General features: G+C 44.1%; 1 protein-coding gene across 8 annotated transcripts in view; it reads right to left on the reverse strand.

Annotated features, from left to right (window-relative positions):
- CASKIN1 (CASK interacting protein 1) overlaps nt 1–27,354 on the reverse strand; it is a 102,565-nt gene that overhangs the window by 18,538 nt on the left and 56,673 nt on the right. For 5 of the 8 annotated variants that reach the window (XM_072120033.1, XM_072120037.1, XM_072120036.1 and 2 more), the window contains exons 2-11: nt 14,050–14,101; nt 7,628–7,725; nt 7,164–7,309; nt 5,807–5,902; nt 5,288–5,418; nt 3,596–3,704; nt 2,712–2,820; nt 2,303–2,397; nt 1,771–1,888; nt 1,013–1,213 (exon numbers count right to left, since the gene is read on the reverse strand). In XM_072120033.1, coding sequence (XP_071976134.1) covers nt 1,013–1,213; nt 1,771–1,888; nt 2,303–2,397; nt 2,712–2,820; nt 3,596–3,704; nt 5,288–5,418; nt 5,807–5,902; nt 7,164–7,309; nt 7,628–7,725; nt 14,050–14,101 — 1,155 coding nt within the window. The remainder of the gene's footprint in view (nt 1–1,012; nt 1,214–1,770; nt 1,889–2,302; nt 2,398–2,711; nt 2,821–3,595; nt 3,705–5,287; nt 5,419–5,806; nt 5,903–7,163; nt 7,310–7,627; nt 7,726–14,049; nt 14,102–27,354) is intronic. The other 3 variants (XM_072120040.1, XM_072120039.1, XM_072120038.1) reach the window with 1 other exon arrangement.

A 27,354-nucleotide genomic window follows, 5' to 3' on the forward strand; every position in this document is an offset into this window, starting at 1 on the left:
GCAGGACCATCAATTACAGTGAAGGGAGTTTCTGAGACAGGGAGAGCTTGACTTCAGTGTTTAAGTCCCCGCCTCCTTGACTTCATACAACACATTTACATCTCACTTCAAAGTTGATTTTCTGGATGATGTCCCCACTTTGAGCTATGAAATAAATATGACCTGGAAGGTGTTTAGCTGCTTGACAACATACTGGTAGTGGATTATTAGATATATTTCTGCTGACAGGTTCCCTTTAAATAATAGAGTAGTCGATGCCTCATACCAGGGGCACAGCAGGATGGGACTCAATCTATATAAACTTACCATTGACAGCTGTGTTACACAGGCAGAATAGAGCTAAGGGTGCATGTGCAAAATTTAGATAAGAACAAGATTGTCAGAACCAACTGTCCTATTGACAGCACGAATGGAGGGAAAGAAGGATGGGGGAGAGGGATCTCAGCATGTCCATTCCTTTAAAAATAACCATTAACCACACTAGTCTTTACATACTTTAAAAGTTGCTGCTCCGCTGATTCCAGAGCAGTTGGAATTTTTTCTCTAGCCCTCACTATTCCGGAGCAATTGATGTTCTTAATTTCTGCATCCAATATGCTAATTAAGCTCTAACTGTCAGTTGGGTTGTCTAGACTACAGCCTAGGACCGCCCATTGACAGTTAAAATCCTATATTTGAATTCTGAAACTTCCAAGAATGTTTTCTTGGGAATGGAAGGGGCTATAGAAAAAATTCAAACTGCGCCAGAATCAGTGAAACGGCGACTATTACAGGATGGAAACATGGAGGTGATAAAGAGATTCACTTTAAGAGGTGTCTGGCAGCAGTTTATTCTCTTACTCCCTTAAGAACACATGTATCCTCAAACAAAATTAGATGTATTTGGGAAAGACAAAAGACTGTAGGGTTTTTTTTTGCCGTAAATTGGTTAAAAATGACAGAAACATAATAGAAAAGCCACAAATGACATAAATATGGGATATAACGACAAACATATGGTGTCTCGGACTACCTGGGCCATAATGCAGTTCGGCGGCAGGACTGCAGGACCTCTGGTAACCAAATGTACTGAAAAGAATTGGATGAGAATGTGATGGCGGCATCAGGCAATGGAAGGAGTGGTGCAGGTCACCATTAGATACTGGCGCCCTTCGCATAGCGGGCTGTGGGGGCTGCGGCCTGGGGGTCTCTACCTGACCTGAGCCCCAAGATCCTAAAGGTGAAAACGGTAACAAACGGGGGGAAAAAAAAAAGATGGCAATAACAAAAGTAAAGTAAAGAAATGCAAAAACATCAACATAAGAAAATTAAATAAAACAAAAAAAAAACATAAAAACAACACAAAATACAAAATAATGGGAAAAATAATAGTCAAATAATCAAATGAAGGTGTAAAGATAGGACTTACCATCCTATACAAATTCAATGACCATGGAAGGGAGGGAGAAGGGCGTAGCTATTGGGGGTTCAGGGGTCGTGAAGTCTGTGGGGGCCTAAAGCCTATACCACTACTGCTACACCAGAAGATGACAGTTTTTTGGAAGTAAATAGGATTACGCCATAAAGGGGCGGGTCTCAATTAAAGGGATGGATTAATGTAATTAATATGTTTACTAAGGAGTAACACAATCCAGTGACAGTGATTACAGCACATTTCACGGCTAACGAGGGACGCTGTAAAATATTAATAAATGGAGACGTTTATAAGAATGAACCTCAGGAAATAATGGAATATGTCACGTAATGTTATTGGGAAATAAGAGGCTTTGCCTGTTCGCTTGCTGATGGCCTCCACCAGGTTGGCCGGGAAGTAGCCCACTCTGTCATTGCCCGTCCTGTTGTCATGAATGCAACCTTTCCACCGACCGTCCGGATGCTGCTCCAAAACCTGCCCGTAGGGGGAGACAGAGAGTCAGTCAGAAATCTGGGTGTGACATGAAATAAATGAGTGTAATAGAGACCTAATATCGATTATAAAACCGATAATAATCATAAATAATAAATACATGGCTACTTCCTTTTACAAACAGCACCACAACTGCTTACAGGTTGCAGGTGGTATTGCAGCCCCATTCACTTTAATAGTGCTGACAATAGCATCCCTGAGGCGTGTTGAGCCTCTTGCCTCAGGCGGCAGCACCTCTTGACATCCGGTGAGACACTGAATGGTAGATTCACTTGATATCACCTGCACGGGGGCGCCGTTCTATAGCTCGCCTCAGGCAGCAGATTTTAGAACCCTGCCTCAGTGAGGCGCTCTGTTCTCCCCTAGAAGACCATGTAGGACCATCTCATTACTCACCGTGATCACGTCCCCCATCTTAATATTGAGACTGGTCAGATCGTAGTTATTGCAGTAATCCTTTAGCGCCCTGACCTGCAGAGCTGCCGACGCATCTGGGGAAAATACGGAGAGTATCACAGACCCGCTTAGGACACCCCACATTCCGGATATGGTCCCATATTTTCTTATAGTTACTGACTATTGTTCTCCAAGAAACATGAGTTAATTGACAACTGAGTGTAACCAGTTTGGGGAGGGTCCTTACACAGTCTGGTATTGATTGGACAGCTCACAGAGTGCAGAGACACGCCCCCATCTGGTAACACCCAGTTTGCAAATGACTAAATTGTTATATGATGGGGGAATACAAGTATTTACTAATGTCAGAGGTCATCTTATAAGCCTAGACATGACATGAGCTCCTCACCTCGTAGCATCTGTTTGATCTCCTTGCTCGCCTGAGTCCCCGTGAACTGGTTGACGATGTCCAGGGCGGACTGGTTATACGTATTCCGCACGTGAGCATTGATCCCGCTCTGTAAAGAATAGAATAAAAGGATTAATATGATCTACTAGGGCTAAAACGCTATGTCCTCACACTGCTGTGTTCTTTGCTCTGTGCATATAACTTCCCCAAACTTTTCCCCTTCTCTTTGCTTTGAGTAAAAGCTGCATTGGGCTGCCGGTTCAACACTGCAGCAGTCACTCAGAGCCAAGTGAATGGTTGTGGAGACGTAAAATGCAATGAGCTGAGAGCACAGCAGTGTGAGGACTGCCAGAACTATCCCAAGACATATAATCCATCACTTTAATAGCTTGAGCTGCAATGCTACCCCCAATACGACCCCTTTAAGAGGATAAAGGTTACTAGCAAAGGTGGGAAGGATAGGGTTAAAGAGAATAGAGGAAGACTCCAGGGACCCCCATACCCTATAGCAGCCTGTTTTATCTGATGTGGCCCCCCCAGGGTCCATCTTTGATGTGCTGAGAGTCACTCGGGGCCCCTGAGGACTCCTGGACTCTAGGGACGGCACATCAAAACCAGTAAATGTCTCCCTACAGGATCTAAACCTCCGGGGCGTCCACAGACGGGGGAATAAGACTCCGAGAATAATATGAGAATTAACCCATTATGGGCCAAAACACGAAAAAAAAATTGCAATTATACTGGACTAGAGGGCGGGTATTGGGTTAGGGTTACTCCTGGACTTGCACAATGAAGATCTTACAAATTGTAGATATTTGGATATGATATAAATATGATGGATTGTTGTAAAAATGCGCCCCCTGGTGTTATACCCCAATACCTACATCCAGGAGAAGCCGAACCACCTCTGTCTTCCCGCACAGGGCCGCCTCATGGAGCGCTGTCCCAGATTTGGTTTGCCGATTGATATCGATTCCAGCCTGCAAGAGGAGCCTGAGAAGACACAGAGGGGTAAGTCCCACAGTATAAAAGGTGGGGACCCCAAAATCACAATAGTTATCACAATGACTATGAATCTCTACTGTATGGCGTAACTACAAGTCCCAGCAGGAGCTGCCTATGTCTCACTAAAAGGTAAGGCTTCTGGTTGAATAGCACAGCAATCACTGAGTGTCTGTGGAGAAGTTTAATGCACAGAACTAAGAGCACAGCTAGTAACTGTTCTGCTGTTACTAACAACAGACAAAGGTCTAAATATACCTCTGGGGACCCTACCTAACGCTGGCTGTAGAGAGCACAGAGCACAGCAGTGTTAGGATACACTCCCCAGTACAATCCTCGAATATAAATCCATATATCACAGTCCTGCTGCTACTGACAAATACACATCTCTCCAGGGACATTACATAACACTGGCTGCGGTCTGTATAATCGTACCTGCTGACAGGAATTTTCCAATAAATCACATATACATTTCCTGTAATCTGTGTTACACTATGGCCCCCCTGGGTGCAAAGCCATCGCCTGGTACAAGACATAACTGGCCCTTGATGTATAACCCCAATTTCCGCCATGAGCTACAGCTGCAGCGTCCTGCTCCCGCAGTACAGTCCCAGAGCTGACACCTTTATTCCTGCCTGCGCCTCCATCTATACGAGCAGTGTCCTGCGCATGTGGCCGCATGTGGTCACCTCTATTATATATCAGGGGTGTTACACCAGCAGCACAAGATCCTTCCCAGAGCCAAAATAAGAGGAACGTTCCGGGGTTTTATCACCAAATATTTCTCTGAGGCAAGTGAGGCCGAAACGCGTCTGACAGGGTCCTCTATCTACTGCCATGTACAATACCGGCCCCAGATAATAAAAGCAAGTGCCGGGTGTCAGTCAATGTGCCGCCCTAAAGGGGGAGTGTTCATAATCTGGTACCCCCCAAGTGTCGGCGTGTCCCTGTCCTGTCCCCCAAGTGTTGGCGTGTCCCTCTCCTGTCCCCCAAGTGTCAGCGTGTCCCAGTCCTGTCCCCCAAGTGTCAGCGTGTCCCTCTCCTGTCCCCCAAGTGTCAGCATGTCCCTGTCCTGTCCCCCAAGTGTCAGCGTGTCCCAGTCCTGTCCCCCAAGTGTCAGCGTGTCCCAGTCCTGTCCCCCAAGTGTCAGCGTGTCCCTGTCCTGTCCCCCAAGTGTCAGCGCGTCCCTGTCCTGTCCCCCAAGTGTCAGCGCGTCCCTGTCCTGTCCCCCAAGTGTCAGCGCGTCCCTGTCCTGTCCCCCAAGTGTCAGCGCGTCCCTGTCCTGTCCCCCAAGTGTCAGCGCGTCCCTGTCCTGTCCCCCAAGTGTCAGCGCGTCCCTGTCCTGTCCCCCAAGTGTCAGCGCGTCCCTGTCCTGTCCCCCAAGTGTCGGCGTGTCCCAGTCCTGTCCCCCAAGTGTCGGCATGTCCCTGTTCTGTCCCCAAGTGTCAGCGTGTCCCTGTCCGGCCCCCTCAGTTGTCTGAGCATTAGTGCCCTTACTGTCCATATACTAGATGTCCAACGCCTCTGATGCTGTTGCACCCCCAGTTCACATATTGCTCCCCCCTACTCCTCACCTTATAATATCAATGTGCCCGTTCTTGGCAGCCAGGTGCAGGGGGCTGGTCCCGTTGGGGTCCGTACTATCTCCGGGCTTTGGTTCTAGCAGCGCCGCACACATGTTACTGTTTAATAACAGCTGAACGACCTGCGAATCATAGAGGTGGATCCTGCTGTGAGATGATGAATAATTCAGCGGCAGGACAAAGCGCTCTGGCACCAATGTCACATATCACGAGGCCCTCTCCATCTCATCCTCATTGTGATGCAATCCTGACTATCCTCCGGATGAATGGGGTCCGCACAATAGTAACTAATGACGTTTCTTCTCTCATTCACCATTATCAATACATCCAATGATAATTCCAATATTCGGAGCAGACCCCAATTCCACCTACTTAAATGTATATACAAATATTCCGGAGGTATAACCCAATCCTGCCCTCGGATAGCCTACAATCTTCTGGAGATGGATCATCAGGTGCTTCTAGCACAGGTCTACCCTAGGGGGGCAAAACAACTAGTAAAAAACTTACCCCAACTCTTCCAAACTCACAAGCCAAGTCCAGCGGGGTTTTTCCAGAGATATCCATGATACAGGGGTTAGACTGGTGCTGTAGTAACATCTCCGACTGGAAGGGAAAAGAAAACATGGAACTGAGTACAACTTGTCGCTGGGACCATCTATAATATGGGTGGAGGTGGACCTGATGGTAAGTAAGTCCATTTCTCTTTGTAATCAATGGACAAAGAGTCAAAAAGACACGCCCCTTTGACCAGATGAGAAGTAACATTCAGGTGTTCATTTATTCATCCATTTATAAAAATAGTAACCGAGCACAATGCAAAATTGTGCAGCACATTGACACTTCCACAAAGTGAGATCTTTTGTATGAGCAGAGATCTTTGCATTATAATAACAGAGCCGGGTATTTATAGCACGGGCTGCGGCGGCGGCGGCGAATCACGGAGGAGACGAGGGGATTTCATACAAGTGGCGGCTACCTCATGTGAACCCTGCGAGGATCTGATGTGGGAGGAGGAGGCATCATATAGTCTATGCAGATTCATACAACATCATTAATATCATGTTACATCAAATATTCCCTTTAATGCGCGTTGTGCTACGCGATCCTGATTAATTTATACACTGGGAAATCAATCCGGAGACAGAGCTGATAATTGATGGAACAGAAGAAAACAGGAACAGGGCTGATTTATAGATGACCTCTGACCACCTCACATAAGTGGGGATTAACTTACCATAATGTAGGGGTTTAGATTTAGAAATTCAATTTGAATTTTCTTTCTAACCCCTACAGTTACTGAGATATCAGTCCCAGTATCTGATCATTATAATCCTCTTTACTGTCAGAGAGGAGGATGCAGGAACAATAGAGCAGGGGGGACGTGTGTCATGCTAATCTTCTCACTAAGAAGACTATGATAGCACACATCTCCTCCTTTTTTTACTCTAGCACCTCCTCTCTAACCGTAGGGAGGATTATAATGGCCAGATACTAGGACTGATATCTCAGCAACTGTGGGGGTTAGAAAAGAAAAATCGAAATGCTCCTGAATCTGTGTAGAAGCAAGTGTTGTGGCGAAAGGTCCTCTTTAACTGCTGGGACAGCCACTTTTGCCAGAATAGGGGAAGTCCAATACTTTGCATACAGGACTTACATTAATTATGCTAATCCCCTGATGTGTGAGGTGGTCCTCTTTAAGAGGGAACCTCGAACTGTATACTAAAAAATAAGGGGTGAACACAGTAATGAGAAGGGGTCCAGGAAGCCGAGATATAAGTACCGTTTCTGGGGGTCCTTACATAGCTGTCCTTGTGCTGCCTATGACATAATATATAGGTCATGGATGAACAGATTATTGACTTACCACGTCATAGTGTCCATGCTGAGCCGCCTGGTGCAGTGGGATTTGTCCCTCGTCGGACTGGATATTTACCGCAGATCCGGACATGAGAAGCAGCTTCATGGGTTCTTTCTTTCCTTGCCATGCCGCATAATGCAGCGGACGCATCCCTGTGCGACAACCCACCATTGATTAGTGCCAGGTATCCTGTCTCAACCACTTACCATCACTATTAGGGGGATTGGGGCAGATTTGATAGTCATGGGATGCAGCCTAGGTTTGCAGTTTGAGGAACCCTGAACATCCACCCCAAAGATGACATATTAAAGCTCCACCATCTCCAGATGTTCCTCAAGAACCTACATCTGCCTCATAGGTTCCTTTATGGCCGCTAATTGTACAATCAGTGGTGCACAGATATCATACAGCTCCGCTCTTCCTCCAGACATGGATGGACGTTGAGCTGTCATGGTGGCTGAACCTCTCACCTTTGTTATCTTTGATGTCCACAGCCGCCTGAGCCTCCAGGAGCAGAGAGATGAGCTCAGTGTTCCCTATGAGGGCGGCATGGTGCAGAGCGGAGAACCTGCAAGACACAACATCCACACCATCATCCAATGTCTCCACCGGCCCAGCTGGACATATCCTGATAAGAAACGCTGCCGAGACAAATTTCTACTCTGATCTATTTTATAGGACTTCTTGGAAACCCACCATCATGTCCCCCTCCCCCGCTCATTGCATGTACCCTGACCACTGCTGAATGTATTCTAGCACAGATCATAAGGGCACACGCAGAGCTATTCATCTGTAGTAACTATTCATTAAGGAGACATTTATAGACTGAACCCACTGCCCTTATATACAAAGAAAGCAGGAAAAGAATATCCAAATCCTTTAATGGAATCTGTGAAAATTAACATAGTGTCGTTTCTGCAGGCAGCATGTTATAGAGCAGGAGGAGCTGAGCAGATTGTATATAGTGTCCTATACACAGTCAGCATGTTATATAGCAGGAGAATCTGAGCAGATTGTATATAGTGTCCTATCTGCAGGCTGCATGTTATAGAGCAGGAGGAGCTGAGCAGATTGTATATAGTGTCCTATACACAGTCAGCATGTTATATAGCAGGAGAATCTGAGCAGATTGTATATAGTGTCCTATCTGCAGGCTGCATGTTATAGAGCAGGAGGAGCTGAGTAGATTGTACATAGTGCCCTATCTGCAGGCAGCATGTTATAGAACAGGATCAGCTGAGCAGATTGTATATAGTGTCCTATCTGCAGGCTGCATATTATAGAGCAGGAGGAGCTGAGCACATTGTAGAAAGTGTCCTATCTGCAGGCAGCATGTTATAGAGCAGGAAGAGCTGAGCAGATTGTACATAGTGTCCTATCTGCAGGCAGCATGTTATAGAGCAGGAAGAGCTGAGCAGATTGTACATAGTGTCCTATCTGCAGGCAGCATGTTATAGAGCAGGAGGATTTGAGCAGATTGTACATAGTGTCCTATCTGCAGGCAGCATGTTATAGAGCAGGAGGAGCTGAGCAGATTGTACACAGTGTCCTATCTGCAGGCAGCATGTTATAGAGCAGGAGGAGCTGAGCAGATTGCACATAGATCTCCTGTGGTAACGTTGTAGGGTGACTTATACCTTACTTGGGGTTCCCGCACAGTTTACATTTCTTTGATCCCCAGGTATAAAACTTCCCTATACTTACTCCACAGTTGGAACAGAATTCTCTCTGTACAGATTTTCCGTCTATTTTATGTGCCAATCCCTTCAGCTCCATCACATAAGTGCTTTCAAATTCTACATTTATTAACACAACCAGATTACCCCCGGCTTCTAGGAACACGAGAGGTTAAAAAAACATGAAAATGGTCAAGACGTGGAGATAATCAGGCGACTCGCCATTCTGCCGCCGCTGCTGTGCTGCTGATTACAACATCAGGGTGGATGTTAGTAACTTCTCAGCCACGGTCGAGTAAAGTTGTCCGGGTTATTGAAGCAGAAAATCAGTATGTAGATTTCCTCTCGGAGTATCCTGTTCGCAGCGCCAGCGCCGGCCCTGCGGAGCGTTGTCAGGGTGGTACGTGCAGTGCTGCCAGGGGCATAGACAGTGTAACCGCTGCGTATAACCGCACACAATGCACATGTAACCTCTGACCGCTCCAGCATCGTAGTGTATTGTATGAGCCTATACTAGACAGCCCCTCTAATTATTCCGACATTCATCATAGTAACCAATGGAAATCTATACACGAGGCCGAGCTAAAGAGCAGCATCTTCCCCATTTCTACTGATTTATTTCAGGTTATATAAGAAAACCAAAACAGATAATATAAAAGTTTATGTCATAAAAATAAAAGCAGGTCCCGCAGCCGCCTGTCAGCGCTTCCATATGCTAATCAGCTAATTAGCATCCTGCCAGAAGCCGAGCGCACCGACTTATGTGCCACATTCTTACACGCTCCCCAATTAGTCGGCCAGATGTGCTTGTTTTAATCAAATGGCGCTCATGAGGATAGAAGCCACTAGGTGGCGCCATCACAGAATTGTATGATGTTCTATGTCTGCAATGCAGCTCCCACTGGAAGAGAGTCAGACACATTAATATGACTCCACCAGCAGAATAGTGAGTGCAGCTCTGGGGTATAATACAGGATGTAACTCAGGATCAGTACAGGATAAGTAATGTCATGTATGTACACAGTGACTGCACCAGCAACAGAATAGTGAGTGCAGCTCTGGAGTATAATACAGGATGTAACTCAGGATCAGTACAGGATAAGTAATGTCATGTATGTACACAGTGACTGCACCAGCAGCAGAATAGTGAGTGCAGCTCTGGGGTATAATACAGGATGTAACTCAGGATCATTACAGGATAAGTAATGTCATGTATGTACACAGTGACTGCACCAGCAGCAGAATAGTGAGTGCAGCTCTGGGGTATAATACAGGATGTAACTCAGGATCAGTACAGGATAAGTAATGTCATGTATGTACACAGTGACTGCACCAGCAGCAGAATAGTGAGTGCAGCTCTGGAGTATAATACAGGATGCAACTCAGGATCATTACAGGATAAGTAATGTCATGTATGTACACAGTGACTGCACCAGCAGCAGAATAGTGAGTGCAGCTCTGGGGTATAATACAGGATGTAACTCAGGATCAGTACAGGATAAGTAATGTCATGTATGTACACAGTGACTGCACCAGCAGCAGAATAGTGAGTGCAGCTCTGGGGTATAATACAGGATGTAACTCAGGATCAGTTCAGGATAAGTAATGTCATGTATGTACACAGTGACTGCACCAGCAGCAGAATAGTGAGTGCAGCTCTGGGGTATAATACAGGATGTAACTCAGGATCAGTACAGGATAAGTAATGTCATGTATGTACACAGTGACTGCACCAGCAGCAGAATAGTGAGTGCAGCTCTGGGGCATAATACAGGATGTAACTCAGGATCAGTACAGGATAAGTAATGTCATGTATGTACACAGTGACTGCACCAGCAGCAGAATAGTGAGTGCAGCTCTGGGGTATAATACAGGATGTAACTCAGGATCAGTACAGGATAAGTAATGTCATGTATGTACACAGTGACTCCACCAGCAGCAGAATAGTGAGTGCAGCTCTGGAGTATAATACAGGATGTAACTCAGGATCAGTACAGGATAAGTAATGTCATGTATGTACACAGTGACTGCACCAGCAACAGAATAGTGAGTGCAGCTCTGGAGTATAATACAGGATGTAACTCAGGATCAGTACAGGATAAGTAATGTCATGTATGTACACAGTGACTGCACCAGCAGCAGAATAGTGAGTGCAGCTCTGGGGTATAATACAGGATGTAACTCAGGATCAGTACAGGATAAGTAATGTCATGTATGTACACAGTGACTGCACCAGCAGCAGAATAGTGAGTGCAGCTCTGGAGCATAATACAGGATGTAACTCAGGATCAGTACAGGATAAGTAATGTCATGTATGTACACAGTGACTGCACCAGCAGCAGAATAGTGAGTGCAGCTCTGGGGTATAATACAGGATGTAACTCAGGATCAGTACAGGATAAGTAATGTCATGTATGTACACAGTGACTGCACCAGCAGCAGAATAGTGAGTGCAGCTCTGGAGTATAATACAGGATGTAACTCAGGATCAGTACAGGATAAGTAATGTCATGTATGTACACAGTGACTGCACCAGCAACAGAATAGTGAGTGCAGCTCTGGAGTATAATACAGGATGTAACTCAGGATCAGTACAGGATAAGTAATGTCATGTATGTACACAGTGACTGCACCAGCAGCAGAATAGTGAGTGCAGCTCTGGGGTATAATACAGGATGTAACTCAGGATCAGTACAGGATAAGTAATGTCATGTATGTACACCGTGACTGCACCACCAGCAGAATAGTGAGTGCAGCTCTGGAGTATAATACAGGATGTAACTCAGGATCAGTACAGGATAAGTAATGTCATGTATGTACACAGTGACTGCACCAGCAACAGAATAGTGAGTGCAGTGGCTTTTTCCTGCTGTTTGCCCCCTTAATAGCTACAACAAATGTAAAAAATGTGAACTGGGTGTTAATCGCTACGCCTCTTCAAATATTTTGTAGTAATCAGAATTGGGGATTAGAACAAATGTTATATTATTATATTGTTATATTAATTATCAGTGACGAGTGGTTGATCCGGAGGCTGGAGCGCTGTCAGGCATCGGGGCTGTTCTCAGGAAATGGCGGATATTACAAGTGGATGCGGAGTGTGTATCTGGCGCGCTGTGATTATTTACATTCATGAGGGGCTCAACTTGTTCCGCATAAAAGCCCTTCAGGGTGTATGAGCTGCACAATCTCTTTCAGGAAGTAATTATTTCCGTGCGGTGCGGTCCGCTATCCCCGGCCTCATTAACACCTCTTCTTCTGGAGCTGCGCTCTCATGCATTTGTTTCTGTAAGTGTTGACAATTCGACTTGTCTAAAGGACAAAAAAAAAATCTGATGTCCTATTTTATTCCTGGTTGTTCTTAAAGTGACATTATTTTACCGAACTATCTTCCTCCATTTCGATTCACTTACAGAACCGCCCCCATTGATCACCATTACAGGATTGTGAAGCCATGTTACTGATATTCAGTTTTACTGTAGGTCGTAAAATGAGCTTTTGTGAGGGGTGTAGAGTTGTAACATCGACATCTAGTGGTCAATATGAAAACTACAATGCTACTAATACTTGTATCGAGTATTATTGTTATGCCTTATCCACACAATAGAGAATAACAATCATCTACTGAGACCCCCACTAATCATGGGAACCCCCTATAGGAAGTCCTATTTTCACTAATTGATAGAAGTGGGAGGTCGAGCATCCCTACTACTGCTCCTTTTAACACAATATGAGTGTCAGAAATTGCAGAGTACAGGTCTTGGCTATCTCTAGTAGTCTCACAGACAGTGACTGGGTGTGCTGGAGATACAAGAGCCCTCTACTCTGCTTATCTGACGCTCATATAGTATGGTATGAAGTGATAGTAGGGATGCTCAACCTGCCACTTCTTTCAATTAGTGAGAACGGGACCCCCTGTCTTATGTTCAGTGTAGCTCCACGCCAAACAATAACACACGGATCAGATTGTTATCCCCAATCTTGTGCAATTTTTCTTTTTCCTTTGCTATCAATCCCATGATCTCTCAGCTCAGCATCATATGACCAGCAAGAATAAAAAAAATTCTACACCTATAACTCAAATTATTACTAGTAGTAGGCCCTTGTGTGGAGAACCTTTGTTGTACTGATGCCTGTGATAGGTCACCGAAGGTACCCTGTGGTTAAGCAACCATCCCAATATATTATACAGAGACATAGATTAGGTAAGAGTCTGACATTATAATGGATACCTTCATTTGTAATATTTGTTTCCGGAGGAGTGTCCCTTTAATTTTCACACATATCACAAAAAATATAACTTGCAGGCCATACAGAACTACTTCATATGACACTATGCTGTAAAAAATTTTACAAAAACTCCTGCCAAAGGTGCAGTGTGACCTTTAAGATTTAGGTGAGGTTTAAGTAAAAAACAGAGGTGTCAGAGGCTGTGCCAGACCATAATTCATCTGTATGTAGTGTTTTGCTGTAGGCTGTAAAATGAGATTCTCTTCTGCAGTGAGTGTCTATGTAACACAGTGACATCTAGTGGGCAATATGAGAATTGCAACATAATATACCTGTTCTATTGTGCAATAGCAGGGAAATACATACAAATAACATACAAATAATATAATAAATATATTAATAATAATAATAAAATTATTATATAATATAACATAATAATTTAAAAAAATAAATAAGAATATTAATAGATTATTTTTGATGCCTGTGTGTAAGGCCATTATTCCTCTGTCACACTTTCTAGCTCTGGGATTTCTATTTCATCTCTTTTGTTATCTTTGCTGCTGTTTATGTGAAAACACGTTTTACGGGGGTAACCTGTGACTGTCTTCGCTTTCCTCCCCGTGGACTTCGCTTCTTATCGCAGGAGAGAATGGATTCGCCCTCAACATCTCACACTTGTTAAAGAAGTGAAATCCTCTCCTGGACTTTGTATCCGGGAGATGTCAATATTAATAACCGGATGTCAATCCACAGTAATCATATGGGGGGTCCATAGAGATACAGGGGGTGACTAGCGCATTGATACGGCGCCTCTTATTGGTTGGAGAAGATGCTAAATTGATTTTTTCTAGAAATATACTTGCCAAGGCTTACAATATTCCAGAACCTCATTGTCAATAACTCTGCTTGCTGTCAGTAAATGTATGAAAACGAACTAATGTCTTGTATATTATGACATGTACCAGGAGAATGGGAAGTCTACTCACCCATCTGTGTCTTGAAAATTTACATTCACTCTTTTGGCGGATCCAAGGAGCTCTGAGATAAGAAAGAAGAAGGGAAATAATTAAGAACACTTAAAAGGATAAAAAAAACATTCATTTTCAAAGAATTGTTCTGCTTATTACTGAAAAATAGGTTGTAGTTCCCAGTGCGACCAGCAGTGGCTGCCGGAGAGCTAATGTAGATCCTTTATTTTGAATGGAAGATCCTTCACCCAGCTTTCCTTGTGTCCAGAAAAGCAAATACTGGTTTGTGTAGGTTGTAGACAAAAACCACATTATTCGTAATGTAATAAGAATATATAATACCACCGGACACATCTTATGGAATAATGGCACATATAATACCGTCACTAATGACATACACAGCCTATGTAGTATCCTCATAGTATTATTATATATAGGACACACAAATCCAGTACATGTAGTATATGACATATACAGCCCACACAGAGCTGAGATTTATACATAAGACTGCCATACCAGGCTAACAAGATACTGTCATACATCTGTGCTATACACAGCCCATGTAGTACTAATAGTCCTCATACACTGTCCACATAATACTGACCTGTAGTGTTAGATAATACTGCCATATACATACCATACATATTATTTAATAGTTATACTGCCATACGTAGCCCGGGTAATACCGCCATACAGTCTGAATGGGAATCCCACCAGCTAGGGCCCTATAGCCGTCTATTGTGATTGTTACCACAATGCCCATATAACTTTATTTGTATAGCGCCACCATATTCCGTAAAGCTGTACCCAGTTGTCATCATTCCTCATCCCCGTTGTGAATCAGGAGGCCCAGTCTGAACGGCGTAGACTTCATTAGTGACACTTATCCAGGAACGTGACGGGTAAGTCGCCCTTTTATCCGAGGATCAGTTCGCCAACGTACAGCCATTATCAGTGAGACTCCGTATGTAAGTGACAAGAGGTGACGCACGCGGCCCCCTCACTATGTGCCCCCGCACTATGAAGACCCACCTGCTAATGGATTACATTATACTTTTGCTCAAGAAGCTTCATAAAGGAGAGAGCACCTTTAACTCTCTAGAACTATGACTTTTTGAAAACTACAACTCCCAGCATGCCCCGTGTGACCACCAGGCTAGAGCCCGCTGTCCTGTGTGGATGACATCTTGTGAACAACATCTATACCTCCCAACTTTGGAGCCGGTTCCCCTGCAGCAGTCCAGCTTCCTCCTCTGCCGTGGGTCAGTGCGGCTCTGAGACCAGCGGGCGTGATGATGTCATCACATTGTGCCGCAGTGGCGTAGGCTCTGATGGCTCCCTGCTTCACCACTGCATTCAACTCTTTCTAGAGTTACAGCCCAGGACATACCTACTACCATTCCAGTATGGTGGGGCAGACCAGGAAAATCCAGGGCTGTCCCGCTCAATCCGGGTAGATTGGGAGGTAGACATCAACATCAATTAAAATCCCTCCTTTTAGACTCCTCCCCTCCCAGCAAGCTCCACCCAGGGGTGGATAATGACTTTCGGGGGCACTTGGCTGTATGAATATATAAAGTCTGGAATTCACTTCCTACATATGATACTAGAATCAAGCTTCAAGTGTTCCTTCTGACTCCTTTCTATCTGCGGTTTAAGGACCTTTGGAGGACCTTCAAAAGATCCTGAAATGATTTACAATGACTTTATTTGTGAAGGTCCTTCTCAGTATAAAATTTGGTGGGTCATTTTGGTCATCAACGGCCCCTTATAAGGTTTAGGCCCCAGGTTACCCCCCAGACCCACTAATGGCTCCGCCCCATGGTACTTTTAAGTTTGCATTATCTTGGTGACCAGAAGTAGTATCTGTGAGTACTGTGTGCAGAATTTCTGGTATATCCTATCAGATCCAGCTTCATGCTGATCTCCCTGCCTCCTGCTGGTAAGAGCTGATGGGGATAAACCTATTACAGCAGGAGGCAGCGGAGGAAGGCGGAAGCAGGCCGAAGAAATAGCATCCAACAATCACCACTGCTTACTGTTATTACCGAGTATAATACATACAGGCCGCCATAATCAGCAGCTGGTATTCTGCTGACAGACATGATGGGCTACAACATATATCAGTATATAGGTATAGGACCCCCATTTGTATCATCTCACATGAAATAAACCGTATATCCGGATGATGGGGGTGGTGGTGGATAATTATCCATCCTCCCACTAGCTTTCTGTAGAAATCTGCTTCTTTTTATTTTACTTGCAATTAACAAGGCAAATTAGTACATTAGCGAATCTGTCAGCATTTGACACATGGGACCGCGGCTCCGCATAGAGAATGGGGACAGTTGTCTTACATGCGGCCAGGGCCGAGCGGGAGGCAGCTGTCTGCTGGGCTGAAGTATATACGGCAAATATTCACTGTATATATAAGGTTCACTTACTGGCAAACACACACACACAACAGTATGAGCCATAGGACCTACCACAGTGCTTCCCCCTACAGTCATAGGCTCCTCTATACAGGGTCACCAAAGATCATGATGGACAGAGGTAGGACACAGCTCCAAACCAGACCCTCGTATACAGCGCCATCACCGAGACTAATATACAGTGTAATATAACCAGGGGTAATCATATACAGTATAATATAACCACAAGGCTTCATATATATGGGGCACCATTTGTTCACAGAGAATTTTGTGACACAGAATCCATTTTGTAAAAATAATTTTCACAAAATCACTTTTTCACTACTACACATCTACTTTTAGTTAACACCGAATTCATTTTGTGGTTACACAATATATTATGTGAACAAAAAAAAGTAATTCTGTGTTTAAACAATCATTTTTTGTGACACAGAATTGACTTTTGTGGACGCAAAACTTGCGCTGTGAGACAGAATTTTTTATTTTGTGACAGAATTTTTTTACAAAATGACTTTTGTATTAGTGTCTTTTCAAAATTCAGTTTCTGTACTACAAAATGCCATTCAGCGTTACAAAATCTATTTCTGGATGACAAAATACCATTCTGTGTGACAAAATCTATTTCTGTACGACAAAATACCATTCTGTGTGACAAAATCTATTTCTGTACGACAAAATACCATTCTGTGTGACAAAATCTACTTCTGTACGACAAAATACAATTCTGTGTGACAAAATCTATTTCTGTACAACAAAATACCATTCTCTGTGACAAAACTCATGTTCTGTGCGACTAAATTTATTTCGGTACGACAAAATACCATTCTGTGTGACAAAATGTAATTTCTGTACTAGAACATGCCATTCTTTGAAAAAAAAAAAAACTCTTAATCTGTGCAACACAATCTATTTCTGTATGACAAAATGCAGTTCTGTATGACATAATTCTTATTCTGTGTTACAAAATTCAATTTCTGTACGACAAAATACCATTCTCTGTGACAAAATTCTTATTCTTATTCTATGTGACAAAATTTATTTCTGTACGACAAAATACCATTCTGTGTGGCAAAATTTTTATTTTGTGTCACAAAATTATTCTGTGCAAAACACTCTATTATACCAATCTCTGTGATAAGATCCTTATTCAGTGTGACAAAACACCTGTTCTGTGTGACAAAATCTATTTCTGTACAACAAAATACCATTCTGTGTGACAACATTTTATTTTGTGTGACAACATTACATTTCGGTACTACAAAATGCCATTCTTTGAGTAAAAAAAACTCTTATTCTGTGCAACACAATCTATTTCTGTATGACAAAATGCAATTCTGTATGACCAAATTCTTACTCTGTTTGACAAAACTCCTGTTCTGTGCGACAAAATCTATTTCTGTGTGACAAAATACCATTCTGTGTGGCCAAATTCTTATTCTGTGTGACAATACAGAGCCTACATGCCACCACAGAGCCTCATATAGAGCACCACCATCTACACTGCCGTACAAGGCCCTTATATACAGTGCCCTCCAGCGCCTTATATACAGTGCCGCCATGATGTATAGTGTCACCACAGAACCGCACATAGTACCACCATATTCATAAATTATGTCACCAAAGGGCATCATACACAACCCTGATAGACACTGCCACCACAGGAATGTGCCTTTCAGAATATATGCCATCCAGCTTCCCCAGAAACAGCTGTAACTGTGTGAATATGGGAAATAAAGACGACGTATTTCGAGGATATTGTTATGTGATGGATATTACTGAATATTATAATTTCTGCATATAATGGGGAGAGAGATTATGGGAACAATGAAGTATGAGTGTAATTATTTCATGAGAGGCTCGTGTGGTTACCACGTGCCATATGTAGGATCAGGGAGGTATGTGCCATTGAGAGGCGAGGAAGACATTGTGAGGGTTGTTACTATGGTAACCAGATGGATAGTTAATGGAAGATGATGTAAAGTGGGGGAGAGGTCAGCCTCCCGGAGCCTATGAAAAGAAGGTGATAATGGAAGCGGCCTACAGAGTCATCATTACCGCTGAGCCCAAGGCCGAACCTTACATATTGTCCTCTTAGTTCCTGTTGTTGTATAACTAACAGAACGCAAAATCACTTCAAGGGAAACTTTAAAGTGGTACACCCACACAAAGTTTTCTCCATTGGTAGATTCAATTCATAATGGTAATCATAGTGATCTTCATACAAATGGATGTAGATCCGGATAAGCATAGCTCCCAACTGTCCCGCATTAAGTGAGTCTGTCCCGTTTTCTGGGTGCTGTCCCACCGTTGCGTGTGGCCGGGAGATTGTCCCGAGCTGCCCGTCTCACCCACATTGTCCCGCCTCCTCCTGGTCCCATACATTAACGCTGCAGAGCAGCCGATCTGGGAGCAGCCGATCTGGGCCAGGAGGAGGCAGTAGCTCACAGTCAGAGCCAGGGCAGGAGGTCACACTGTGGGAGTCTAGGGGACAGGGAGCTACATGAAGAGACAGGAGGATACTGGGAGGCAGAGGCTCCACCAGCAGAATAGTGAGTGCAGCTCTGGAGTATAATACAGGATGTAACTCAGGATCAGTACAGGATAAGTAATGTCATGTATGTGCACAGTGACTGCACCAGCAGCAGAATAGTGAGTGCAGCTCTGGGGTATAATACAGGATGTAACTCAGGATCAGTACAGGATAAGTAATGTCATGTATGTACACAGTGACTGCACCAGCAGCAGAATAGTGAGTGCAGCTCTGGAGTATAATACAGGATGTAACTCAGAATCAGTACAGGATAAGTAATGTCTAATGTCATGTATGTACACAGTGACTGTAGCAGAATAGTGAGTGCAGCTCTGGAGTATAATACAGGATGTAACTCAGGATCAGTACAGGATAAGTAGTGTCATGTATGTACACAGTGACTGCACCAGCAGCAGAATAGTGAGTGCAGCTCTGGAGTATAATACAGGATGTAACTCAGGATCAGTACAGGATAAGTAATGTCATGTATGTACACAGTGACTGCACCAGCAGCAGAATAGTGAGTGCAGCTCTGGAGTATAATACAGGATGTAACTCAGGATCAGTACAGGATAAGTAATGTCATGTATGTACACAGTGACTGCACCAGCAGCAGAATAGTGAGTGCAGCTCTGGAGTATAATACAAGATGTAACTCAGGATCAGTACAGGATAAGTAATGTCATGTATGTACACAGTGACTGCACCAGCAGCAGAATAGTGAGTGCAGCTCTGGGGTATAATACAGGATGTAACTCAGGATCAGTACAGGATAAGTAATGTCATGTATGTACACAGTGACTGCTCCAGCAGCAGAATAGTGAGTGCAGCTCTGGAGTATAATACAGGATGTAACTCAGGATCAGTACAGGATAAGTAATGTCATGTATGTACACAGTGACTGCACCAGCAGCAGAATAGTGAGTGCAACTCTGGGGTATAATACAGGATGTAACTCAGGATCAGTACAGGATAAGTAATGTCATGTATGTACACAGTGGGGCACATTTACTTACCTGGTCCAGTCACGATCCATCCCGTGTCGCGTTGTCAGACGAGGATTTGGGTCTGCCGGCATTCACTAAGATCGTGCGCCTGATATCCAGCAGGTGTCGCTGCTGTGCCGAGGTCCGCTGGAGTTCACCTTCTTCATCCCGGTGCATGTAAGTGCTTGATCTTGCGACACAAATTGCTTTTTAAATTCCGCGGTTTTTCCGAATCCAGGTTGTCCGACGGACATGCCCCCGATTTCTATCACGTTAATGCCACCGCCGATGCGCCACAATCCGATCGCGTGCACCAAAATCCCGGGGCAATTCGACGCAAATCGGAAATATTCGGGAAACCCCACGAAAGTGCTGCGTTCGGACCCTTAGTAAATGAGCCCCAGTGACTGCACCAGCAGAACAGTGAGTGCAGCTCTGGAGTGTAATACAGGATAAGTAATGTCATGTATGTAATATCTTCTACACTTGATGGTGATTCAGGCTCTGGATAAAAGGGTGTGAAATATCCTCTTTAGGATGTGGCTCTTACTCCGCTACATGTCAGCTAGAGAAAGGCCCCCTGCAGGCGGGCGGCGGTACAGAGGAGAGTCTGTATGCTGAACACGAGCCATCTCCAAACACTACAAAGGGATTGTGCGACTGAGCGGCAGAAGGATGGACTCCCTGCGGAGCTGGAACATCACCCCCACTGGGCGCAGTCGCAACACTTTCCTCCACTGCGCTGGACCTCAGTTTAACCTCATCGATATTTCACCACTAACACACGTTTCACGGGGGCGATGGAAGTCATCACTATTAGCTCGTCACCGGACCTGAAACGCTTATTAATAGCAAAATGCAGAGAAAGAATCTGGATGTCAAATATATAAAAATGTGGCTTTTCTCTTCCAAAAACAGTGCCACAGCTTTCTACAGGTTGTGTTTGGTATTGCAGATTGGCGCCATTATAGGGGTAAAAGCATTTACCTTTCAGATTGCCATGGACAAATCCGAAATTAACCCCTTTAACTATGGATTGGATCTAATCCCGGATGTGTCCTACTGATATTCCTATACACGGAGCCATTCATTGTAATGTGTTCTACCTGCAGCGCCATTTCATCCCATCTGTGGGTGTTCCCTCCTCCCGACGTGCCAGGGGTTATACGCTAATTTGCATCGCATTATTCGGAAAACCAAGAAAAATAACAGAAAGCAAAAGGAGGAATTTTTTCCATTACTGTGAACATGCGTCTGCGTTCTTGGATTACGCTCAGGCGATGGCATTGCCGGAGCAGGAATACATTAAGCCCTGACATTATTTTATGGGATGGTCTGAACACGTCTCAGTACAAATCGCTTTATTCAGCCAGCGGCTCCGAGAACACAAGGCGCACAATGGGAGATGGTTGGCACCGCGGCTGTGGAGGTTGACATCCGGAGAATCGCCGCCAGCTCCCCGTGTCCGACTCCTCCGTCCTCCTTTTTTCAGGTTTTTAAGGCAGACGGAAACATTTATATTATTCCTAGCAAATTCACGTCTAAGCCTTGGCCGCGGCTCAGCGGGAGGATAAGTGAGATGTTAGGCATCGCACCTCTCGCCCGGCGCCGCGTATAGCACAGGGATAATTTGTATATTCTTAGAGGCTTGCATATGTTCAGCGGGATAAGAATTAGATCTCGAGAATTAAATTATCCTGAGAATTAGCTGTGGCTATAATGTATCTGCAGAATCTCCACGCATGCGCAGCACGCTTTACATGTAGGTATATGTACATTTACATATTACACGTAGGTAAGTGACCATTTACATATTACATGTAGGTATGAATAAGGTAATGAGACAAATGTGTTTCTCTTCCCTGAGGCCACAGTTACACGTTGCATTTTCCTTGCTTTTCCTTGCAGCAGCAATGAGAAGTCATCACATTACTGTTAACATTTGCATTTACAAAACGCGTTTACACAGCATTTTGTAAACATTAATGTTAACAGTGATGTAATTAGGCAAATCACCTCTTAACTGATGTAATGCGTTTCAAAACGCAATGAAACGCAACCAAAACGCACCGCAGGGTGCAGCCACACGTCGCGTCTAACACATGTGTTTCAAAACACATTCCACCTGCTGTAGAGAGATTTGTCTAATTAAACAGGTGTTAACATTTGCGTTTAGAAAACGCAACAATATAATGTTAACACATGTGTTAACATAAACTTCAACAAATGCCTTTTAAACATATGCATTAGACGTGACATGTGACTGTACCCTTAGGGTGATGTCACACATGGCGTTTTTAGGCCGTTTTGGGGCCACTTTTAGTTAGTGCATTTTCAGATGAAAAAAAAACGCATGCCTTTTTGTCTGTTTTTAATTGTGCAAATTCGGAAAACCAGACAAAAACGCATGCGTTTAAAAAAAACGTTTTTTACACTCTGAAAATGCCTAAAAACGGCCTAAAAACGCTATGTGTGACATCACCCTAAGGGTGCGACCACACATGTTTCAACCAGAAGTGGAGTGGGGACAAAAAAGCGGAGAAGCTTCTCTCAATGATGAGTTCTCACCCATTATGATCCACAGCGTCCAATGGTTGTAGGCAGAAAAGCTGTTTGTTGGTTGTTATTCAGAAACCTACCTACTTGGGCCTTCCCTCACAGACACCTTATGAGCCTTTTACAATTCTATGATTGGGTGAGACTGTCCTCTCTACACCCCCTCAAAAGACAACTCTGGCAATCCTGCTGAAGTCTAGTTAGTATACAGGATGCTGCACATGTAGCCATTACATGTATAGAGGTTACCAGCAACATTACAGGGTTAAATTAAGGACCCTTAATTCTTAATGATAGAAATTCTATGCATACATACATGTAATTGCTTCTATACCTCCAGACTATAGAGGAAAATATAGCAATGTCAGTTGGGACCACCAGATGGCGCTATAGAGTTTCAGAGACCTTCTACATATCCTAACCGCCTCCATACATTATACTGTATATACATTCGTATACTGTATCTACTTTAGCTTTTACATTATCCCCCATATATACTGAAATATTTCCTTAACTGCTTATTCCTTATTGCTTTTGGAAAGATTCAAATACATTTATAGTTCTGAAATTCTGACAATCTGGATAATCTTGGTGCACTATGGGTGCTGGTGCACCCATATACTTCGTTTACCATCCCAGTACATATTGATTAACATCCACCAAAGAAATAAGACATAGAAAGAGGAATTTGGGTGCACTATTAGGCACAGCCCCGCCCCCAGTGCACTTAGTAGCTCATTTGCATAAAGAAAAAACTGACTTTTTCTTTATAAATTCATTTTTCAGGGAAACAAAAAAAGATAAGTATTGAAATCCTGCAAAGGGCCCTATAAATCCTATATACAGTGTGATATAGGAGCTGGTGACCCCCTTTCAGTTAATAATTTAGGTTTATGGTGACAACATGAGGAATTATGGGGAGGTCTTGAGGCAGTGGGAGCACTAAAGATGGGCCTGACCCCTGACTGGTCCACCATAAAGGTCACTGGTAGAAAGCACCAAATTTTGGTGGTCCCTCCAAACAGTGTAAAGGAAATTCCCCCAAACTAAGTCCAATTTACCGTAATTGTTTGAGAAAAAAGTAGGACAATCCTGCAACTATGAAACTGGAACCTATAACGTTAACTAGGCCTTATGCCTAAAATATAGCACAGAAAGAAAGCAACTTTCCCAAGCAGCCAATCAGATCGCTTCTTTCATGTCAAAGTTTCAATCAGAAATATGAATGCTCTAATGTGATTGGTCGCCATCGGAAACTTCTCCAATTTGTGCTTGAGGCCTAATATAATCCTATATTGTAGAATAAAATGTAGGAGATTTGAGGTTATGGCGGAGGACGCTGCGGGGAAGAATGGTGCAGTCTAGACAATGTGCAGGGCTACTGCGACTCACAAAAAGAGAAGTGAATAATGATGGGGAAGAAAGTGAAGTCGGTTGTGAGGTCCTTTAATCTGGGTGATACGAGCGGCTTAACTCCAGATCCCGCAGCTGCAGCGCGTTATCTGATGTCGCTATGGAGGGGCGCTGTCTATAGAGTCTACCTTGAGAGGAGACGGCGGTTGCTAGGATACCAGCATCTCTCTTTCCTCTCCGTAAGCCGATATAAAGGAAAGGCGCAGAGATGTGAAGGCGCCAGGGCTCCCCGCGAGGCTTCACATCTTACTTTTATAACGCAGGGTGACTCAGGCGGCCAGAAAAGACGCTTCCGTGTTGTGGACTCGGCAAAGTTCATTACTGGACATGCTGAGATCATTGACCCCCGTTGGCTAAATATATAAGGGTATGTCCACAAAGGACTGAAACGCTGCAAAAGTGCTGTGATGAATATCATGAAAATATAAAGCTTCAGACAGCAAGAGTTGTAAAAATTATGCTAATTATCCCTGGGTGCTCCGCTGCATCGTCTCGTCTTTTAATTCATTTACTCCCCCTGTTCCGACACAAGTCCCTGCTCCACACTGCATAGAGCATGGCACCGGCTAATTAACATAATTTCTATATCCCCCATATTGCTGCAACAGCAGCATATAGAATTATAATAAAGGAAGCCCTGAGGAACATCGTACCAATCCACTAATAGAGAATTTGAAGAGGATCTTTCACCACCTCACACAGACAGATATGAACACACCATAATGTGGGGGCTGCTTCATAGATTCAAGGGCACTTTGATTTTTTTCTAGTCCCTCCTAGGGTTGCAGAGATATCAGTCCCGGTATGTGACCATTATAATCCTCTACAGTGTCAGAGATGAGGTGCTAATGCAGAGGGCTTGTGTTATGACACTGAGAAGATTATCATAAAACACACACCCTCCTGCACTAGCACCTCCTCTCTGACAGTTGGGAAGATTATAATGGTCAGATACTGGGACTGATATTTCAGCAACCGTGGAGGCTAAAAAGCTAATTCAAAGTGCTACAAAATATGTGTAGCAGCCCCCACATGAATGTATGTTAATCAACACAGGTGGGGAAATGTCCTCTTTAACTTTTGGGACAGAATAGGGGATGTCCAACCCTCCATTTACAGGACTCTGACTGCAAGGAGGACACTACTTCCGCATCATTTAGGCTTCTCATCCTCACAGGTGAATGGTGGAGGTTCCGACCCCCATTATCTACTTACATCACCTTATATCATACTTATATCAAATAAACTAGTGATAAATTAGTCATATTACCGCTTTAAGGCTACGTTTACACACACTGACCTATGGCAGTGTGGAGCGCAGCTAGATCGCATATGTGTTTAAACTGAGGCGCATGGGATCGGTAAGGGGCGTCACATATTTTACATTGTTTACATGAACCGAAATGTGTGAACGCAGCCCAAAGGTATCCATACCCTCCAGCTGGACCCATAGCTCCGATGTAAAGCAAGTACAGAGTTCTTCGGGATAAATCCTGGTCTTACCAGCACAGGCTGCGAATGCGAATAATACACTGCAGAGACTGACACACCGTGACGGACTCCCCAACTAATAGCTGTTCCACTTCTCTAGACTGTTGCTAGCAAATGTGATTATCATAGCCTGACATAACCCCTTCCTACTCCAAGGGGCACCATTTTGGTGAGAAAGCAAATACTGACATTCCCAACGGTGGCCTGACCTGATTAAGAGCCACAGACACAACGGTCATTCAGGTCCCTGTGCCTTCCATCTGCAAATACAGCTGCCATGTGTCCCCGATGTCTAGTGTGGTCCTAGGTGTTGGTGGTTGTCAGTTTTTTTTATAGTGACCTCGTTATAAAAGTCCGGAAGCAAGTGTACAGTTTCCATACAGCGCCTCCGCAGGGAAATCAAGGCACTGCAATGCTTTTCCTTATAAAGTATAGATAGGCAAGGTCCTCCAGAGAGAGATCGTCTTTGAAGCTGTTCTCTAAGTAAGTTTACAGTGATCCAGACCAGGGGGTTCTCCCTGGAAACGTCATGGTTTCCTCACTATTGGCCAATTACGCAGGAGCGCTGCTAAGGTTGTAAAAGATCCAGGAATTTAGTGAATTCGGAATAGTGATGGAACAAGTTGTATTTCCTGCTTTAGAGCGTTCCATTATTGTTGTTATGGGTTACTGGGTGATGAGCCTGATGCTCCGCGGGTGATTACTGGCAGCAGTTACGTTATTCGCTAATTTATTTGTGAAGCGGAGATAGAGAAGACAATTGGATTATCCCTCCATGGCCCTATCTACCCGAGACATCAGCAGCTCCGCCAAGTGCTATACAGACCGCCAGGAGCAACACGTCTCAAGTTTATTTTACTAGGAAGATCCCTCTCATCGTTCCTTGCCATTAAAGGGGTCCTCGCCCCTCTATTTGCATTCTAAATTCTAACAATTCTCCTTTTATTCCTATTAGAAATATTTGTCAATTTCTAAGAGAAATTACTAATTTTGATTAAACTTCCAAGTGGGTGGAACCAATTGAGGGCGGGATGGCGGGGGGTGTTTCCTTGCACAGTTTCAGACTGTCCAATCAGTGTTGACAAATACTAACGCCCCCTGCTGGATGGCTTTACTTTGGCACCGGTCTTTTAGATCCTACTGGCATCTTGAAACATCGTCTGAAGTTGGCACAAGATTTATCGGATTATTCTTAGACACCACAAATGTTCAGTTATTAATATCGGTGCAAAAACATGAAAATGTTACAAGAGCTTAACAACTCTGAAAGCTTAGAAAAACTGCTACGCTCCTCCAGGAAAATCTCTGCATCTGCCCATGGGTAGCATCTGTATCAGTTTTACTAATGGCAATGCTGCAATACCAGACACGACCTGTGGACAGGTGTGGCGCTATTTTTGGAAGCAATAAGCCATGGTTTCCCAATCCTGGGGGACTCTAAATAAAGAAGAGATGATGCATTCTCTGCTCCGTTATGCAGCAGGGCAGGTCTCCCTTGCAGCACAGTTTCTGTCCGGGGATCTGTGTTACTATACTTGGTAAATACTCTTTGTACTGCGTTGTCCCCGGGGCTCTGGATGTGTATTTTTGGAGTTTGTGTGTGTGGTGTTTGCTGGGAGCTAAAAGCAAATTCACAGGAATTTGAAAAAAAGCCAATCCTTAGATCGGCACTGGACACGCCACAAAGACAACGGGGCTCCACTACTATGAGTTTTGGTTTGTGCGATGGCGTACATGTTTACAGTATAAGACCACGTTCAGACTAAGTTATTAACTCCATGAAATATCCATCAGCTAGATTTCATAAACTCAGCCTTTCCTAGGACCTGGACTCCCAGCAGCATAGGCGTCTGTTCTATAGGCATCTGTTCTATAGGCGTCTATGCTGCTGTGAGCCCCTGCCTCAGACTTTGGG

This window comes from Engystomops pustulosus, chromosome 8 (genome assembly GCF_040894005.1).
Source record: "Engystomops pustulosus chromosome 8, aEngPut4.maternal, whole genome shotgun sequence".
Taxonomy (NCBI): Eukaryota; Metazoa; Chordata; class Amphibia; order Anura; family Leptodactylidae; genus Engystomops; species Engystomops pustulosus.